The sequence below is a fragment of the Empidonax traillii genome, unplaced genomic scaffold (assembly GCF_003031625.1).
Source record: "Empidonax traillii isolate 1590-97213 ecotype Southwest subspecies unplaced genomic scaffold, ASM303162v1 scaffold35:size4298261, whole genome shotgun sequence".
NCBI lineage: Eukaryota > Metazoa > Chordata > Aves > Passeriformes > Tyrannidae > Empidonax > Empidonax traillii.
The window spans coordinates 1,938,877-1,959,947 of record NW_020955228.1 but is presented as its reverse complement, the minus strand read 5'-3'; the positions used below and the strand labels follow the sequence as shown (position 1 = coordinate 1,959,947).

The 21,071-nt window shown below is 35.0% G+C and overlaps 1 protein-coding gene across 4 annotated transcripts in view; it reads left to right on the top strand.

Moving 5' to 3' along the window:
- The window catches only part of CRPPA (CDP-L-ribitol pyrophosphorylase A), a 113,640-nt gene that overhangs the window by 64,192 nt on the left and 28,377 nt on the right, over positions 1-21,071 (top strand). For 3 of the 4 annotated variants that reach the window (XM_027877905.1, XM_027877904.1, XM_027877907.1), the window contains exons 7-9: positions 39-128; positions 865-957; positions 5,294-5,422. In XM_027877905.1, the coding sequence (XP_027733706.1) occupies positions 39-128; positions 865-957; positions 5,294-5,422 (312 nt within the window). Of the gene's footprint in view, positions 1-38; positions 129-864; positions 958-5,293; positions 5,423-9,553; positions 9,652-21,071 lie in introns of those variants that run through there. The other variant, XM_027877906.1, reaches the window with a different exon arrangement.

Below are 21,071 nucleotides of genomic sequence, written 5' to 3'. Positions count from 1 at the left end.
GCTTGAAGTAAAATTTGTGACTTTTTTTGTCTCTTCAGGTTGAAACTGTATCAATATCTCAAAACAGAAATGACAGCCATTTACAAAGCATCTTTTCAGGACAGTGCTACAATTTTGTTTGTGTAAATGTAAGTAATAAGGATGCATGCTTTTACTTTTGCACTTAAACTTGTTAGTAATGGTAAATATAAAGTAACTGAAGTTGTTCATTATTTCTGTCCTCATACTGCGTCCATTCTAATGTTTAATGTTTCTGATGTGCACCAAACTGGACTTTTGAGCATAATTATGTTGTTAAACCGGTCATCAATTCTTGAACAAGAGGGATGAAACTGAAAGTAGTTGAAGATTCCCTTTTGTAGATGTTGTATTGAAGTGAATTTTCTCAAGGAAAGGTCTATCATATGAGTAGTCGTCTAACTGTGCATTACCACCATGGTCTAAATTAGTGTTTCCCATTGTGGATATATGCGTGCCATGCAATCTGTATTTGTGTCACGGTATGGGAACAGAAAGGTTCCCATGAACCATAGGTGAACTATATCTAAGACCAATCAAGACCCTTAATATTGTTTTATATGTAGATATTTCTTAAGGGTAATATTATTAATCTCCATTTTTTTCAAATAGCTATAACAGTACCATTACATTTGTATATTAAAACCACGCAACTAACCAACTCAAATGATCCCTAGCAAAAAAAGTGATGTGTTAGTTTTTGGTTGTTTTGGGTTTTTTTTGGTTGTTTTTTTTTTTTTTTTTTGGTAAATGACAGATCTTTGAATTCTATTTTCATAGTTTTTATGATAATTTTTTATATATTTTTGATGTTTTTCATAATTCTAGACATTTATTTTCATTTAGGATAAAAAGTGTGCCATTCAAGAAACCCAGCAATTAGTGCATATGTTGGAAAAATCAGATATTCCTCTCTTATATCCAGTTGTCCTTATTTCGGTAGGTAACTTCTGTAAGTTACTGTAGAAAGCATCTCATGAAATTTTTAAAATTTTAGACTAGGTTTAAACTTCTACTAGCTCAGAATAAAATTGTAAATTCAAACTGTAAGTTGGACTCTGAAGAGCCTAATTTGCACTTCAACAAGTGCATGCTGTCAGGAAATAAACTGACACTCTCAAATGACAATTTATTAGTTGTATATTTCTATGAAAGACTCATTGTGGCTGGCTGGTTGTACTGAACTATTAACTCCTGCCTTGCTGTTGGGCTCTGTCGCTGCTGGGGATACTGCAAATCATGTATTGTGCTTCAATGCTCAGCTGAAACAGAATTAAGTGGCTTTATTTTTTTTTTTTTTATGCTATGTAGTTTATTCCAAGTTTAAAATTCTTGTTGCTTTTCTGGTCTCTGTCTTAAAAATAACTTTGCAATATAACTAATACATACTTTACTTACTGAGGTGTTATAAGACTGATAAGTCTATATCTGGTATATGGTAGAAGTTTTAAAGTGTACTTTTGGCTGAATTTTTCATTGTTTGAAATTAATGCCAGAATAATAATGAATCTTATTATTTGAAATTAATGCCAGAATAATTTACCAGTTCAAATGACAGCTGAAGTGTACATGATTTTTATTTTATTCAGACTGTTAAAAAGGAGAAAATATAAGCAGATTTCAAAATCTCCGTGCAGTGTAACCAGCTCTTATTAATTCTGTCATGTTTTCTGGCTTAATAGGTAGGAATGAGAAGTATTGGGTGAAATGAGAATCAGTAATGCTGTCTATCATAAAGAGTGTACCTCTGGACTTCATTTATTATACTCTCCAGTGATTACACAAGATAATATGTTGTGATTTTAAAGTATAATTCCATATATGAAGCTCTTGAAAAAGGAATATTTTTCATGGGTCCTGAATAGTTTCTAAAGTCCACAGTCAAGTGACCTGGGGGTAAAACTGAGCATTTACTTTGGAATATTAGCTGAAATTTAAATGATGAAATTTCGTTACTGATCTAGCAACTAAATGAGATATCGTGAAGATTAATTACTTTTACTAGGGAAAAAACTTGTGTAGAATCACAGAATTGGTTTGGAAAAGACTTCTAAGATCATCAAGTCCAACTATTAACCCAGCACTGCCAAGTCCAGCACTAAACGATGTCCCCGAGTGCCACATCTACACATCGTTTAAATACCTCCAGGGTTGGTGACTCAGCCATTTTCCTTGGCAACCTCTTCCAATGCTTGACTACCCCTTCTGTGAGGAAATTACATGCCTTCCATGCTGTTGCCCATTTACAAGGCTACTGGATGCTCTTTTCTGGACTGAGAATGTTTTCATTAGTCTTTTATATCAAGATTATAAAAAACATTTCTGTCTATGTTAAATTTTGGGTGTGTACAGATAAAGTTGGAGTTGTTCATCAACCAGCTAAGGCGATAAAAGCATGGTTATTTTGTGCCCAGTTTGTAGCTACTTTCTGTTCAGGACTTTGAATAAATATGGTTTTTAGTGTGACACACAGAATGTAAGAACTTAATATTGTAGCTATAAATATTCTGGTCTTAATATCTCCTAAGGAACAGGTATGAATGCAAGTAATGCTTCACTGTGAAACTTGGGGTTTGCCCCTGAGATACTAGATCTTCAGCGCTATTTTTAATGAAAGTGCACTTGCTTGAGCAGCCTGCTGCGTGCACAAATTGTTCAGGTGAACTCCTTCAAAAATAGCCTTAGGAGAAAATTATACATTTAATCTGCTTCTTGCACCCCAGATCCAGCAACTACTTGAAATATCCCAGAACTAGACAGCAGATAAAACTCTCATAATGAGGTGGAAACAGTTGCTAACATTTAAAACATAGAGACATATATATTCGTTAAAAGTATCATTTTAAAATGACATACTCTAACTGCAAAGTGGTGCTACACTTTCATTTGATGGAAGTACCCCACTGTCTTCTAGAAATACAAGAAGGAATAAATAGGAAACCTGGAAGTTCTGTTTTAAATTACTAAATAATTAGTTAAACAAATCATTATCTCATATTAATCACTGGGAAGCATTGATGTCCTTTAAACTTCTGATCCCTAAACCTCATTACAGATGGTATGGGGGACAAAAATTTCCTTCAGCAGTTTTTAATTAAAGCCTTGGGTGTCCTCTTCACTGAGTCCCATGAGTGAGATTTTCCTCTGCTTTATTCTTTCCCGTATACTTTGTTTAACATGTAGCCTGAAAGAATTGTTCATGAAAAGTCATATAAGACACCTTCTTTTGGTGTAAAAGGGCATATTAATAGTTCTCAGACAAATGTGAGTCAAAATTTTAAGCAATACAGTGACGTTTAAATACATAGGTACTGGCTGGAAGGGAAAGATTATGCAGTTCTACTCTCAAAAGTAAAATTCTTTCTGGTAGGGAAGAATTGAAAGCATAAATGAGGAGAGCAGCTAACTGCTTCCATTCTAAACTCCTAATTAGGAACAGTCTAATGTAGACTTGTGTGTAACTAGAAAGTTCTCGTCTGTTCTTTGATTTCACGACACAAGTAACTTTTTCATAACAATCTGGTAATTAAGAGAAAAAAATTTACTTTTCCTTCCAATAGTCAGCTTCTTTAGTTGTAAAAATGAAAGGTGTTATTATTGTGCCAGATTGTCTGTTTAACCGGCCTGGGGAACCTTGTCCCAGTAAAAGGATGAGCTTGCACTGGACATGATGACTTCTATCCATATTTCTGCCCGTCAATTGCCATAGATTTCAAAGTCTATCCTTTATCTTGGTACCTGACTGGATTATTTTGAGGCATCTGTAAGCTGAAGCAGCAATTGTACAATTGTATTTGGACAAAAGGAAAGATTAATATTACAGGAGAAATAGGAAGCCCAGAAGGTTATTTCATGCAATTATGTGTTTGCATCAAGCCAGTGTCCTCTCCAGCTCTATTATAACCAAATTAATCATATTCTTAAACTGACATTACTCTTTTGAGCAATACCTGTTCATGCTTGCAGATGCAATGAATGGCTATGATTTTTCTTTTGTAGCTATAAGTTAGGGTTAGAAAGAAAGGAAGGCTGGTTCTTCAGCTCTCTAGTTGGAATACTTTGCATTTCAGTACAATAGCAAGTTTGAGAAAAATCTGTTTTTATAACTGTGAAACAGGTTAATGGTAGAGAGGAGATAGGTTGAATTCTCTTAAAATAATAAGTTTTATAATTTCTTTTAAATAGCTGTATATGAGCAGTACTTAGCTTTGTTTTGGGTAAAAAATAACAAAACAGCGAGTATGTGAAAATTAATTTCTGCCTGTAGAGTAGAAGACTATAGCTTTGCTTCTGATGAGTATGCACTTCGACAATAAACAGCTTTTTTTGAAAGCGTTGCTAGGAAAAATGAGTGAAGACCTATTTTCTGTCAGGATAAATTGAACATAAGGTACGAAGAGAACTTGAAATAATTTTTCCAAGCACTGATCTCTGGGACAACCTCTAGTAGTTACAGATAAATTTTAGAACGATAGAATCATTCAACCAGAAAAATGTTTTTCTTTCAGGGGGAGAGGTACTTCTGCTATTAGTAGATGCTGAAATTTTATATCATCCTTAATTTGATTTCTACAGTTAATAGAAGCTTTGTAAAGTAAATTGGTTAAACTGTGGAATACATACGCCTTGGGAAAGGCTTGAAGTAGTTGATAACCTCCCAGGAAATACTAGTTGAGATCCACTAGTTAAGAACCACCATGTTTGTGCAGGATCCCTGATGGATATTAGACCTGCCTTTCCCTGACCAGGAGCTCAGGATAGTCATATCCCTATCTTCTTTTGAAGTAGCTTCTGCTTTTTAAACTTGAAGCATTATCTTGAAATTAATCGAATTTAGGCAACTAGTATGCTATACTGAAAGGATAGTAAATTCAAAATAAAACTTTAAAGAATGCAATTCTGTCTTGAAAAGCTTGAAGATGCTTAAGAAAAACACCTGTACCCTGATAGTAAAAAAAAATCAACTGTGAAAGCTAGAATAGAACTTAGAGAAGAATGCTGTTTGTTTTCTGATTTAATTGAATATTTTTAAGATGCAGTTATTACATTGTGTTCTGATGTGTTCTGGTTTCATTGTCTTTTGAAAAGAAATAATTTTCATGTCACTAAATGTATAAGCAGTGGAGTTCAATAGTAACAGAAGCTAGCTAAGAAAAACATTTGTATTTTTATGTGTGCTTAACATAAAACTAAAATATAAACAAAAATTGATGGTCTAGAATGGCACACTATTGAAAAAGTGGATTTTTTTCTTTCCTTACTTGTTCCTTTGCAGGTATACCTGGATATATCAGGAAATAACTCTTTCAGCATTGGGATGGAAGAACTAACAAGCATCAAGAAATTTGCAAGGGAAACTAAAAAGAAAAACATTTTAGTTTACGGTCTCCTTATCCAGTATAAGGTATGTAATTATTTTTCTATGTGCAAATTATCTTCTTTTGCCATTTATATGATTAATGATGGAATCTTCATTTAAAACAAAATCAAAGGGAAATAAATATGACTTGAAAAGGATTTTTTTGAAGATTCTTGCCTGTTCTTGTTCAAAATTCAGACAAGCCTGTAGTTATAGGCAAAAATGTAAGCTTTTTGATTTGGGAGGAATAAATGGTAAGCATTTTTTAGAAGCAAATGAAGACATGAGGACCCTTTTTGCTTTTCTGCTTTGAAACTTGCTTTGTGCAGCATTATAAAGGTAAAAAAATAGTAAAAGTTCATTCAGTCAGTGATTCTGCCGTATTTTACATCCCTCATCAAAACAGTGTTTGGTATTCAGGGGACAGGAAGGGCACAGCATATAGGTGTTGAGACAGTGTCTGTCTCTGTAATAGTAGTAAATTGCCTCAGGTGGAGGCAAAAAGGGTTCCCGCTCCAGCATCCTTTGTACTCAGAAAAGCTATTTAAAATAAACCATTTTGCCTGGGATACATGTTATTTCAGCCAGAAGAATGGGCTGCCTTGCCTCCAGTGCAGATATAGTTATGCAGATTCTTAACTCAGTTAGCAATGAAAATAGTAAGTTAGATATTCAAATGAAATCTTAACACAGAAGAATAAATGTAATCTTAACTGATTTTTTTTTTTGTTGAATTAGGTATTTATATGTAAGTGATTAAATATGGCTATAGTTTTGTATCTTTTTCTAGTATACCAAAACCTTGATTATCCCTTCAAATTCTGGGCTTTATTAAGAGCTGTGAGTATCAATAACTATCAGTTTATGCTTTTATAGACTTCTGATGCCAACAGAATATGAATATTGCTATTATATGATGTTAGTTTGTCTCTCATTTGTAAAACATACAGGGGAATACAATTAGTTTCAGTCTTCTTTCTGGTGCTATCAAACCCCCTTTTTTTTCCGGGGTGAACTGGCTTCCTTTAGTAAAAACAATTTGAATAACTGTTGGAAACAGCTCTGAGACACCTTAGCATGGTAAAAAGTAACATTGCAAATATTACTTTAGTGTAACTATAATTTTTTCCTTTTAAAATTCATTGAGTATTTAAGTGGATCAAATGGACATATGTGGATAGCACTGATTAGTAAAGCTGACTGGAAAAAAGGACAACTTTTATAATCTTCAGTGGATTTTTATGACCATGGCACCAAAACATTTTACATTAACTAGCATGTAGAAGAGCAGTAAGACATCTGAATGGAAGTTCCTGGTCCTTGGTGGTAAAAGAATTGCAGCAGACTGCTGCCTCCACTTTTTAAAAAATAAAATGCTAGAATCATTATCTAAGATGACTGCAGGCAGAGCCATCATTTATTAGCATGGAAAAAATATTAAATGGAATAAAACACTTTGCAAAGTAAGTAAACTACTTCTAGTTATCTATCTTATTTTAAAATGGCATTAATACACACCCTGCTCACAAAGACAGGGACAAAGTCTTGAGTTCCTGCTTGTCAGTGGTTTGAAATTATATTTGTATATGTGTGATATATGTATCAAGTTTTCTTTTGGCTGCAGATCTACAAAGAACATACTTGTTTCTAGTGAAAACTTATGGAAAGATTTGACATATGAATCTAGAAATGACATAACCCAAACTTTATTATTGGTCTTGGTGAGACTGAGAGACACTGAACAAAAGCAGTTTGTTACATGAAAAGGTAAAAGATATCTTTAAAACAGGTTTGGCTTTTTTTTTTTTTTTTTGAAGTCCAGAGCATGATTTGAGAGTCACCAAGGTATTTTAATTTTAGTGCAACCCATTAATAGGTGAATTCCGTGCTCAAGGATGGAAAGGTAAATTTCATACAGGCATAATGGGCAGTCCAGGAGAAGTGGAAACACAAAAAGCACCTGATGCTGTAATGCAGGTTACTCAGTCTATTTTTGCAATATCTTCTTTCACTGTCTGCTCTTCAGAAGTCCTGGAAAGCTATAGTTTAGTTCAGGAAAAGAGTGATGACAGATAATTACTTCATGGAGCTTACCTCTAACTGACAGTTTTATATCCTCACTACCAGACATACACAGTTGATAGATACAGATTTACTAACTCCAAAACAGGGATAAAATGTAAGGGATGAGAAATTTATTGAAGCACGTGACCATGATAATACTGAAGTGAAATTATGTTACATTTAAGAGAGTTATACGATTAGGTGGGTGTGATGGTGTCTTGGTATTAAAGAATATGGGGGCAGTCTTTCAGATTCTGCATTAGAAAAGCAAATTTGTTGAAATATTTTATATAACATAAAAAAATGTAAAAAAAAACATATAAATTTTTTAATCTTTTGGAACAGGAAATGAAACGCTTTTGGAACAGAGGAGTATGTTTTTGATGGCATTGAAGGAGCTGTGAAGCCCTAGGAAAAATTATGAATATTTATTTTCACTTCGTAAATGCAGTGTTTATTTGGTATTCAGAAAGAGATGTCAAGTATTTTAATGAACATTTAATAAAATAAGAAGAAAATTAGGAGAATGAAAGGAAAAGGCTTTAATGTGTCTTACAAATAACCTGCTTTGTACCTTCCAATTGTTCAAACTTGAACACATAAGCTGGTACACAAATAGTCGTTTCTCTTGTAAACATCATGCATGGAATATCAAATTACTGATATTGCTACTAAGATTGGATCCTCTTCATAACAGCTCTATTTTACATCCTGAAAACACTGTTAATTTATAATTTCAGTTGTGAAAATAATTTTACTTTTTTCTTTTCTAAAACACTTCCAGAATAGTAGAAATAGTTTACTCATTGCAATACAAAGGGGAAAAGAGTAATCAGTAAATTCCAGAGTCTGAACTTATGGAGTTAGTTTTTTAGGATTTTGCAGATCAGTTGAAGAAAATAGCTGAAAAATAAGGTGAATTAAAAATAGGGGGAAAAATCCATTTTTTATGGAAGATGCTACTGGCATATGTTGGTGAAAATGTTAGTAAAATTCTAACTGCTTTGATTTATTGAGTAGTTCACCTTGAAAACAGCAATGAATACTATGGAATTATTCTGTATTAGAATAAGAATCTTTATATTAATGACAGTCTATTAGGGTGTAATGCAGAATAGCAAATTCTGAACATTAGGAGGAAAGCCTATAAAAAGAAGCCAAGTTATTGTTAAATAAACAAAATTTTACTTTAAAGGAGTCTTAAGAACTGCTGAGAAGCCAAAGAATATGAAAGGTAGTATCAAATCATTTTTACCATACAGGTGTGGAAATATATTAATCTTAAAAGCATTGGTTTATATCATTTGAACTACAAGATTTGGGAGGAAACCTCAGCTGCATTTGGTAGTAATTTGTTTTCCATGCTCTGAGCAATGGAGTATTAATGAACTTGGGTCTTAATCTCACACATGTGGATAATTATATTTAAACATACCCTAGGTAGTTAATGGGTTTATGCTTAAATATGATAGTAATGTTTTAAAAATATGGTATTTACTTACTGCTCTTATTCCTTTTAAAATAATAATTTCTTATGACTGAATTACAAAAAATAGCTCACATAAAGAAAATATAAGCAGCATTTCCTATCATAGGAGTTGAAATTCAGTAGCTTGCAAAGATTACAGTAATAAAATCTTGGTCTGTAGGCTTCAGTAATACATTTGTTACTTTTCATAAAGAATAAAAAGGAACAGTGATCATCCAAAAAAAAGCATGTTTGAATGGACATAGGAAGCCACAGAAAGCTTTAAAATATGAAAGCAATACTAATATATCTTGGTTATAGAACTGTATTAATTAAAAATAATCTTACTTGGTGCAAAGCTACCCCAACGCTACTTCATAGAGGTAAATGACAAAATGTAGGCTCAGAACAGCAAATATGTGCTGAGGCTTGCCTGGGGTAAGGGGACTCCAAATACTTTTGCCTCTGAAACTTCTGTTTGATTAAGATAAAGTAACTATTCACTGATGGCCAGAAGAATCACAGTCCATACACTAAAAAGAGACAAATGGCGCAATAGAATAATTGTTATGAAGTTGTTGAAATGAAAAGAAAACTGAACTGTGGGTGATTTCTTATGCAAACATACTGGACACTTATTGTAGCCCTAAAGACTTTTCAAAGACAAGAGACTCATCTACCATGTGCTTCATGGCTCAAGAAATACTTGAGTGCTAAAAGTGTTTTCTGTCTGCCTCGGTAAACCCCAAAGGTAAACATTTATGGTTTCTTTTTCATCAAAGATCCCTTGATATAGTATTATGTGCAAACATTAAGGCAGTAGTTCTCAAAACAGGGAACACAACCCCAAATGGGGCAATCCGCAAAGCAGAAGGTGGTTTGGCAACTAGAAGTGAGATAACGAGCCTGAAGGGCAAATGAAGTAAGATCACAAACTAAAGCTTTGAAAACTCATTGAAAACAAATGAGTCCTGCCCTACATGACCCCTGTGTGCTTCTTAATTCATTTAATAATTATAATTGAAGTGGTCAAATGATTGCAATCTGATTAAAATGATTGGGATGCTGCTTGAAGACCTCTTTTTTTTTGTTGTTTTTCAAGATGCCATTTTTTTATTTCAACTGCAATGACAAAAAAGATTGTAATCAATCTGGAAACCTACATTTATTCATAGAAGTCCTCAAGGCCAAGTAATTACTGTTTAGTATTTTCAAGAGTCAGAAACTGAACTTTGAAGTATTGGGATCCTATGGCCTATTCATCCTTTCATCAAGGAAAATTGTACAACTGTGTGATGAGCCTGAGTGATCTTGATTCCACAGAGTTTGGGACAGAGAGGGAAACTAAATTACTTTGAAATTTTCTGTATGAGTAACCTAATAGGAATCAGCATCTCTAAGGTTATTAATGCAAAATCCTAACTGGTCATTCATCTTTAAATCCAAAGATGGATACTTATGGAAGTTGGACACTATTTTATCCTTAGTTATTACTACTGTCTGCAATCAGTTACTAATGCATATTTTGCAATAGGTAGAAAAAGATTTACAAACACTGACTTCTGAAATAGAACTACAAGAAACTATAGAAAGTTCTAGGTTTTAAACATAGATTCTGTCATACTGTTTGTAACAACTGCTGTTAGTACAACATATTTGTATATATTTTTTAAATATTAGTGTCTTAATTGTTTGAAAGCTCTGAGATTCCTGTCAATGAAATATTTATACTACTTAACTCCAGAAAATCAATTCTAAATTTAATGTTCAAAAGACAGAAAGCTGAGTAGCTTCAAAGAAATATATGTGTGGATATTTTTTTCCACTATGTAATATATACAGAAGTGATAAACGAGGTAGTTGGCTTTGTATTTTGAATTGTAATCTGTTTGATCAAACAAGCCTTCTTTGTCTGTTTTGTACCATTCAGAGGTTGTCAAGAAATTAAAAAAGATGTCTCTGGAACATTAGTCAATTAAAAAATATATTAGTTCAAAGTTTACCAAAATGTTGGCTACACTTTGGGCTTTGAGTCAGAAAAGGTCATAAACACAGAACCTTGAAATTTCACTTTTGCTTGCAGCACTCTGGTGTGTACAGATGTGGGAATCACAGCTGCTGGGCTCTACTTCTGCTCTTTTTCGTAGATATCCTGAAGCTTGAAACTGGATCATACTGATCAACAAATTGTGATTGCTGTTCTTCTATTTCAGGGTTTCAGTGTGTCTACTGTGAATACATACATACATGCTCTTGTATATATTTTCTTGCTTGTTTTCTCTTGCTGCCTATTTTTCTCTGTTGTTCTCTCTCTTGCCTTTCCTTGTTTTCCCTGAAGTCTTCATGCTCTTGTAGCCAAAACAGGTAACAAATTAGTGGACTTATTATAACTGTGCAGCTCCAGTAAGGGCAATCAAAGAAAGCGTTTCCACAAACTAACTTTGCAGTGCAGTACCAAATTCCCAGTCTGAGGATGGTGGGCTTTTAAGAAAAATAATTGGTAACCTTTTGGGTTTTCATTAAGTAACTGTATAGGTTTTTATCAGAGAAAGGTCAGAAAGTTGCTCAATTTGTCTCTGCTATTGCAACTTCTAGGAGTTTAACAAGCTGCACAGAAAATGATGAGGTTAATGTTTTATGCCTTTTACACATGACCTTTTTAGACTTGTTTCAGCTATTGAACTTATAATTGGAGAAATCAGAGTTCTTCCATCACCTTGTCAGCCAAAAATGATTAAGGCATGTAGACTTATCTTAAAAGTTCTGTGTCTTTAAAATGGTCGTTAGGCATCCTTGCTCTTACACCCTTGTTCAGCCATTCTGGCAGTGTTAGGCAATAAAGGTTGCCAGTTGTTTCTTTTGTGACTATTTTAATTGTATAAAATATATTACTCTAAAATAGCTTCATAGTATGGACTGGAATTTGGGGAACAAGTGGACTAAATATGAAATGCTGAGCTCTCTAGAGGAAAAGAAAATATGAAATATACAATATAGCAACTTAGAAAAGTATTAATTATTCTAGATACTTTAATGTAATAGGAACTAAACATTTAACTGGAACCATTTGCAAAAAAAAAAAAATACTATGAGCATTGCATCATATTGGAGCTTCATCTTCAAATCTGTTAATATGAATGATTCTGATTTTTTTTTCCCTTATGAAAGCTTTGATGTTGACCTGCTATCTCTTAGTAGAAACATATAAACATTTAAGATGAAAGGATTTTGACACAAAATTTTGTTTGCAAACAAATGGCTATTAACTTTTCCATTGCTAGCTTGCCTAACAGAAACCCCTGGAATCCATTGTATCTGTTTAGGGACAGTTCCACTTTCGAGTTGTTAGTGTTCTCAACTTAAAGCAACGCTAAGCTAGGCATTAAAAATTAGTCTTCTCACCTGGCTCCCATGCTGTCCCCCCAGAGATGTCATTTAGCAGGTAACTAGCCCTGAAGGATTTCTGTTTCATGCTCTTGCCGTGTCCCCTGAGGTCCATGTAAACTGTAAACTCCAGTGTGTCCCCTAATGAACAGCTAGATAGACTGGAAAACAGAGAAAGGGAGATGTTTCTTTACAAAATAGTGTCCTAAACACAAGTTCTTTCTTCTACTCTGCTGAGGTCCCATCGTTTAAAATGTGAAATATACAGGTATTGTTTTACATTCAGTTAAGTTCGATTTCATTTATCATTTTATTGCCTAATTACTCAGTTCATAATGATCTTCCTACATTTCATTTTAGTCAGCCCCTACCCTAATGAATTTTGTATCATAAGCAAATTCATGTTATTGTTTACTCATTTTTCCAGTTCATTTACGAATGTGCTGAACAACATAGATCCTGTAACAAATCCCACTTGTACTATGTGGGTTCTGTTCTGAGGACTGACAATTTACTCCTACCCTTTTTACTCTGGAGCAAGCATTTATCCCTGTCAGGACTTCTGTCTTATCTTCTAGCACCTTAATTTTCTTAAAAACCTTTGACAAGGAAATTTGTTGGAAATCCCAGTAAATTCCATCAACTGTCACCCACTCCTTTGAAGAAATACAGTAAGATTGTAAAGTCAAACCTTAAAAGAAAGACATGTTGACTTTACCATCATCTTTAACTTGCCCTCTGCTATTATTATTGAGTACTTAATATTTCTGTTAAATTGTCTTGTACAGATATACGCCTTTTTATTCTTGTTTTAAGTTTGAAAGTATTACCACACAGTCATGCTTACTAAGGCAATTTTTTAACTAGAGATGATGCACACCACTAGGAACTGAGCTGTTGGGTGAATACCCCATAGTCCTGAGGATTTGTCACATTCCTCTCTTTAATTTCTTCCATACCTCTTCTACAGTAACTGCAGTTTTACAGGTTAGTTGGCCATCAACAAAGAGGGGATTCAATATGTGAATTTCCACCACCAACTCAAAGAATTAATGTACTTTCCCTGCAGTCATGGTACCTGTTGATCATCAGGTGGCCCTACAGATTCTCTGGAAGACTTCCTGCTTCTGCTGTGTATGAGGAAGGATTTATTATTGGTTTTTGCTAGTTCCTAAAAATCTTTTTATGGTTGGTTGGTTGGTGGTTTTTTGTTTGCTGTACTGGGTTTTTTTTATATTTACTATGCCAAAACATATTATTCTCTCTATTTTTCCTATCTGGGCATATCTCCATGTTTTTGAAGGATACTTTCTTGTTCTTACAACCTCCCATACTGACCATCTACTGCCCTTTCTTGAGCCATTCCCCCCAGGCCTGTAAGGTGGCATCCTTTGGCTTTGTGCTTTCAGCATGGTCATCCTGTGTTCCATATTTCCTGTGGGATTTTATACTCTTAACTGCTCATTTACCTTCTTTTTTTGCAAATTTCCTCAATTTTTCATTATTTCGTTTCTATCCCTTTATCATATTATATTCAACATGTGTAATCCAGGCTCTTTTCCTTAGCTTTGTTCCATTCTGTGATCTGTATCCTAAATGTATTTAGGATCTGTATCCTAAATGCAAAATACAATACAAAACATTGTTTCTTCTTATGTTTGTTTGATTTCTTACTCTTTCTTCCCCAGCTTCTCATCTGCAGTTCGTTCTGTTTCCCTCAGTCTGCCATGTTGCCCTCCTCTTTCTTGCCTCTTGATTCTGACTCTTTCAGAAGGCAGAATCTTGACTCTTCTTGTAGGTCTTGCTGTACTACCTGATTCTTTTTGCAAGATTTCTCATAATTTGACCTGTTTCTTTTCTGTAACAGGAAAAAAATCCTTCAGTTCTGTTTCTCTTCTATTACCATTTTTCTTTTCCTGCTTTGTTATTATTGTCCTATGTTTTGAGGATCTTCCCGCTCCTGTTGTGGCCCATCTCCATGGATTTGTTATTTAGCAGATGTTTGCAAATTTGGTCATATCTGGAGAGGCATTTTTGTCCTTTTTTTTTTTTTTTTTTCCAGCTACAACCACATGTCATAGCTGTATTTTCAGTGCTGAGATTTCTAGCACATGTTTCATGCATACTGACTATCAGCTCTGATTTGTGGGTTTTCTTGCTATGTGAGAATTGTTTTCCTCTCCTATGTCATAGAATTCACAGTCTTTTGGGTTGGAAGGGACCTGAAAAGATCACCTAGTCTACCCCCTCTGCAATGAGCCTGGACATCTTCCAGCAGATCGGGTTGCTCAGAGCCTTGCTAGCCTGACCTTGAATGTTGCCAGGTGTTAGGCATCTACCCCCTCTCTGGGCAACCTCTTCCACTGTCTCACTATCCTCATTGTAAAAAACCTCTTCCTTACATCTAATCTAAATTTACTGCTTTTTAGTTTAAAATAATTGTTTTAGTTTAGTTTTAATTTGATTTAAAACCCTTGTCCTATTGCTACAGACCCTGCTAAAAAGCTTGTCCCCATCTTTGTTGTAAGTCCTCTTTAGTTACTGGAAGGCTGCTGTAAGGTCCCCCTGGAGACTTCTCTTTTCCAGGTGGAGCAACCCCAGCTCTCTTAGACTTTTCTCTTAGGAGAGGTGCTCTGACTCTCCAGTCCTGTTCTGTATATCTCTGTCTTTATGGAGAAATGATGAGAGAACATTCTCATGCAAGGGGCCTGATGTCTATGAACACGTGCTTGTGCCCTTGTCAGCCATGGTCTCTCAGTAGCCACTTGCCTCATGTTATTTGGTCAGTGTCTGCATTCGAAGTGCAAACGTGCCCTTGTTCCTTCAGCACTGCTTACCTGTATTCACACCAAGCAGCTCACAGAGCTTCCTGACAGCAGTATCTAGTTCAAGCAAGAGAGAAGCAAATTCACTTACAACCCATAAATAAATACGTGCTGTTTCTCATCACCAATCATAAGGCCAGAACAATCTTGGAGTGCAATCTACTGCTTGCTTGTGGTTGCTGAGGGCTATTTATTTTTTAACCTTTAAAGATAACAGGAGCAAGTCTTGTGGCAACTTTGTCTCAGTGATGTTGAGTTTCTAAACATTTCTGTTGGCTTTCATCTAAATATGTTTTGGAACATCTGAATATGAAAATATATTCATATCTTAAGATTGTGAGATGCAGAGAACTTAAAGTTAGATTAAACTGCCCTCTTAAGATACAAAAATATACGGATTTAGGATTAAAAGAAGTCAGATCATAGGAAACCTCCACTGGGTAGTGATTTTAATATTGATTTTGTTGTGAAGTATTTTCTGAAAGTTATTTTTCTATCAGTTACTTTGATTGAATAAAAGTGGAAAACGTCACCATTATAGATTTTCTAGCACTTTCATTGTGAACTCATTATATTTGATTTTAAAACATTCTTTGCTTTCCTAAGCAAATTTTTATTCATCCTCCTAAATAGTATTTTAAATGTTTTCCAAACCTTACAGTGTACTTGCTTTCTACTGAGTGTCATGGCCCATTACTTCACAATGAACTTAAATAAATCTGTTTGATTTATTAACTGTTTTGATCTCTGAAGTTTCCATCAAGCTGAATCTTTTAAAAAATGGAATTGTTTACATGTGAGTTTTATTCAACCTGTGTGGTACTGGCAACAGCACAAGTTGCACTTTTGGCAGAGCCTGTGCCTTCAACTTTTTCCCTGACTCAGTCTTTCCATTCTTATGCGGTTATGTGCTCAAGTGTCTCTCATTCTTGTATTGAATTCTAGTGTTCTGTGCTTAAATTTAGAAGACCAGGCGTTGAATTTTGTAGTCAAAATTTTAGGAAAAGATCTGAGACAGAGATAATTTGTGATTTCTACTTACACAACAGCAGTAAAATGAAGTATACGTCGTAATGCTGATTGCACATGAACTTGCTTCCTGAGCTGTGCAATTTTAGATGCTTCTCCCTGTCCTCTGAGATCTTTCATTAAGCAAAATGAGGTACAATGACTTCAGAGCTTTCCTTCAACTAGATCAGATACCAGTTTCATAGTTCAGCTTTTCATTTTTGTCCTCAAGATTTGCTCTATGCTTGCAGTGTTCAAGGCACAAAGATTTCTCCATGGAATTATGGCATAACTATCATTGCATGCTCATAGAGTTCATGAACCAAAAATACTTTGTATTGTTGAGAGGGACAGCATGTGCCTTTGCCTCTGAACTAGAGAGTAAACATCCTCTTTTGATTCTGTCTGTGGAGGCAGAGGGAGTGTTAGTTACTTTTGTACAAGTTAAATTTCTTCTTCCAATGACTACCCTGTCTGGGTCAGGCTGAAGTTCCATTTCTGGTTCTGACTCATGGTCATGTGCTGTTTTTCCCCATTCTGTAGATAAGAAATTTTTATTAAAACATTTTCCCTCCTTCTCTACTAGATGTGTATGTTACATAACTTTTGGAGGTTTAAGTCATTGTTATGTAAAGCATGGAATGACTGGGCAAAGCATGATACAGTAGGGATAAAACATTTTGAACTCTGTTTCTTAACAGTTAGCAGCAGTGGCTGAAGAGGAGTCTGCCCTTGGCACTTTGTGTTGGGGCAAAAGCAAAAATGAGGCAAAGGTATTAATATTTTAGAATTTGTGTTTATTTCTTGAATTTTTAAAACCATCCATAAAATGGTACAGATGCTTGTATTAGTCAACAATATAACTTTTATTTTGCTTCCTGATGAATAATTAACACACTGAAATGATTATGTCCCAAAGAGACTGAAATATTGAGGTTCTGCACTTTGACCTTGCTGATTTTGATTTTTCAGAACCTGTTCAACAATGGTTGCTATGAAAGGTCTAGTTATCTGAAAATTTGTATGGAAAAGGTTTCCAGTGGAAAGTTTGTATTGAGACTTCTTCAAATTATGTAAGCAGAGTATGCTATGTTTGTTATAGATAAAATGTCATACGTTGAAAACATTCTTTAAGTATTATGTTGTCTATCAAGAAGGAAAAAAAAGAAAAGGATAATTTTAGAATCCCATTAGGGAATGAAGTCTAAGAGGGGAGATATTTTAGGATAGGAAAGGATTTTGTGACATTTTCTCTCAAACTGCTTGTCCATTTTGTAATGCTATACTGCAAATTCATCTTCAGGAGAAACCTATTTTTCCAGCCAATACTTATCATAAGCACAATTTCAGGAACACAAAGGGAGGTAAGGCAGATTATAAATGCTAGAGACATGATCTGGTAAATTTGTAAATGAGTGTTTGATCCACAGGAGAGGGTGAGGTAAATGAACCTCTAAACAGAGAATGGTTTTAGGTCAGTCAACATGGGAGACCCTTATTAGGCTGTGGGTCACTTCTCAGACTTCACCCTCCATCTCTGGCTGGGCAGGTTTTGTCTGAGAGACACCATGGTGTCCTCTGTGTGCATAAGAGTAGATGATCTGTTATAATTACTCTGACACTGTGACAGGTGTACAGTTTAGGAGCTCTTACTTTTAGTGAGCAAAGTTGAAGTTTCAGTTAGAGTAATTGTGCTTAAACTAATGGATGTGCTCTTTAAGAGTTCCACGCTGTAACTGATACCTGCTTAGTTTTGAACTTTGTTTTTTGAATAAACCTTCAGCAGCTTTAAAACTGACATCTCTGCAACAATTCTTCACTGCTAAATTGCTACGAAAAGTTTAATGATGAAAAACCTTCTTTTGAACAACAATCTTTGCTTGGTACTATGTGGCAGATATAAAGGGGAATTTTGTCCATGCCATAGATATCTGACTTAGGTGTTTTAAAGGGAGTTTGCCCTGATATGTCTTGCAATATGGCGTGGCTCAAGAGTAAATTTATACCCATTTTCATAAAGCCATACCAAATCCTTGTTTAAAAGTTATATTGAAAGAGTCAGTATTGCTTCTATGTACTGTTTGTATGAAAATAATTTTAACTAGAATTTCTCTAGAAGAAATAACTTGGAGAGTTAAATTTTTTTTTAATGAAATAATATGTTTTCTGCATTTCCTGTTTCTAAATCTTTTGGAGAGGAGATGAGTGTGCTTTGTTTATAAAGCTTCAAAATGTTTGGAATGATTTATTGCACTCTTTGGGAGCTCGTAAAATTCCATTAAGCATGTTTGTTTTTATGACAGAATTCCATTTACTGAAGTTTACTCCAGAACTAATTTTGGGTAGTTAGCTGTGTTACTAAACATCATACAATCATAGAATGGCTTGGATTGGAGGGGACCTTGAAGACCATCTAATTCCAACCTCCCTGCCATGGGCAAGGACACTTTGAACCAGACCAGGCTGCTCAAAGCCCCATCCAGTCTGTCCTTGAATGCTGCCAAACATGGAGTATCCACCACCCATGCAGTAAAGAAGTTCTTCCGAATATCTAATCTAAACATACTCTGACACCATTCCCCCTTATCCTGTCACTACGTGCTCTTGTGAATAGTCTTGCCCCAACTTTCCAGTAAGTTCCCTTCAGATACTGGAAGGCTGCAACTAGGTCACCTCGAAGCCCTCTCTGTCTCGGGCTTCATTCCCAACTCTCTCATCCTTTCCTCATAGGAGAGGTGCTCCATTACTCTGATCAAATAACAGCTAACTGTGCATTTATTACATCCAGTTCATGTAAGATTTTGCTGATTAACTTATTAGTAACTCTTACTGGTGTGTCACAGGAAGAGAAGGCAAATGTATAGTACTTTTTCAAATTTTGCATAAACTTTGCAATAGATAGAAAATTTGGAAAAGATGACAGTTATAGTTATCTGTAGATGCAGCTTTTTAGCTTTTTGACATTCTGAAAGCTTAGGTGATTTGGTTGCAGTTTGCTTTGGTCTTTTCTCCTGATGATTGAGAGAAGTGTGTTTTACTGCCTAGAGTCATCCAACAAATGTTAGTTATGTTCTTTCTGGAGCTTTCTGAATAGTTGGCTTAGTGAATTCAGATGATTTCCTCATTTTCCTTAATTCTATCTCTGACTGATCAAAGGCAAGATACCTTATCATCCTGCTTTTTCAGGTATGAATTGGAAAAACCTGTCTTTCTATCACTTGGATAAATTAATTTTGCTAAACAATATAATCTCTTTGCTGAAGTAGTTCATCCCAAGAAGGAGAGTGGGGATAAGATTCAGTGGTGCAAGAAAATAGCTGCTGAAAGTTTTTCATAAGTTGTGTGTCAGACACAGCAATAGCATTGGTAAGTTGATAGTTCTGTCATCTGTAGTACTGCTTTTGTTGTTTCGGAGTTTGCATGTCTAGTGGAAGAACAGGCATGATTTCATGTGGCAGCAGCTCCTTTTAGCCCTTTCTGTAAGAGCCTGAAACTGGTCTACGAGATGGATTTGAATGTTCAGTGCTGAACAAAACTGGTGGCTAATATTGTTTCTTTTTCTTCATACATAGGAAAAAAGGAATTACGATATAGAAAAAAATAATCATCCAGATCCTCCACGCTACATGCAAAATTATTCCTTTAAGTGAACATTATTTTCTATGCCTTCCTTCTGTATTGGTTTTAGTACCTTTATCCATCTTGCCTACGTGACTTGATAAAGCTCATTTGAAACATGTATTTGTTTTGTATACCCATTCATTTCAGCTTTTCACTACTTGGCAAAAGCTGTTATGTTGGATATTTTTCCTCTTCTAATTCTTTGTGGTATGAATTAGGCTGTTCTCCCCTTCTATTCATCAAGGACATGTTTTGTATTAATTGATATTACAGCATTAAGAGAAACTGCTCGGAGACTCACTGGTTCTGTGCCTAATTACTGCCCACGTGTTCAGAGTTAAGTGGGACATGAGCAACATCTTTTCAAACACACAGACATACAGAAGTGTTCAGGGTTATTATTGAAAATCAACTGCCCAAATCGCAGTAACATACATCCTTTTTTGTAAGCCAAGATCTTTCTTCATGTTGCCTTTTGAAAATGATGTTCACTCTTACCTCAAATCAAAGCCTATCACAGACTAAAGTGAAACAACAAGGCAGATAGTTGTTTCTTCACAGAAAAAAAAAAAAAGAACAGGAACATTATTTTAAAATAAGAGCTTTTCCTAAAAATGTGGTAGCACTACTGAAACCATCAAGTTGGTGTTTTTTTGTTTTTGTTTTTGTTTTGTTTTTTTCCCCCCCAAGATTCTGTATCAATATTCCATTTTTTTTAGAAGCAGTACAGCTGTATTTAAGAGGATACTTGCCAGGATCATTAAGGATGTGAAAGATCAGATTCAGTTGGGATGGGAACGTTGGGCAGAGTAGCTCAAAGTGCTAATTTATAACATATTGCACTAAATTATGCCAAAATGAGACTCATACTTGATGTCCACCCTAAAACATCACTAAATCATTTGAGACAACATCAGTTTAATATGAAATGGGATAGTTGCACATGGCTCCTGACATTGTTTCCATACTGAAGTACAGCAACAAATTTCATTTAAATCCTAGGACAAGAGTTTGGCAGAAAAAGCCCTCTGTATCCTGATAATGTATCAACCATGTCTCCTTCTTGCTGCTGTTCTTCAGCCAAAGAACACAGGCATTTGAGTGTGCAAGCAAAAGTGATGTTATTGCAGAGAAGCACTAGAAACTTTAATGGTTTTTAACTGAAGGAGAGTTGATTTAGATTAGGTAAAGAAGTTTATTACACTGAGGGCGGTCAAACACTGGCACCAGAGAGGTGGTGGATGTCCTATCCCTGGAAATGTTGGTGTTCAGGTTGGATGGGGCTCTGAGAAACCTGGTCTAGTTGAAGATGTCCTGCCGCTTT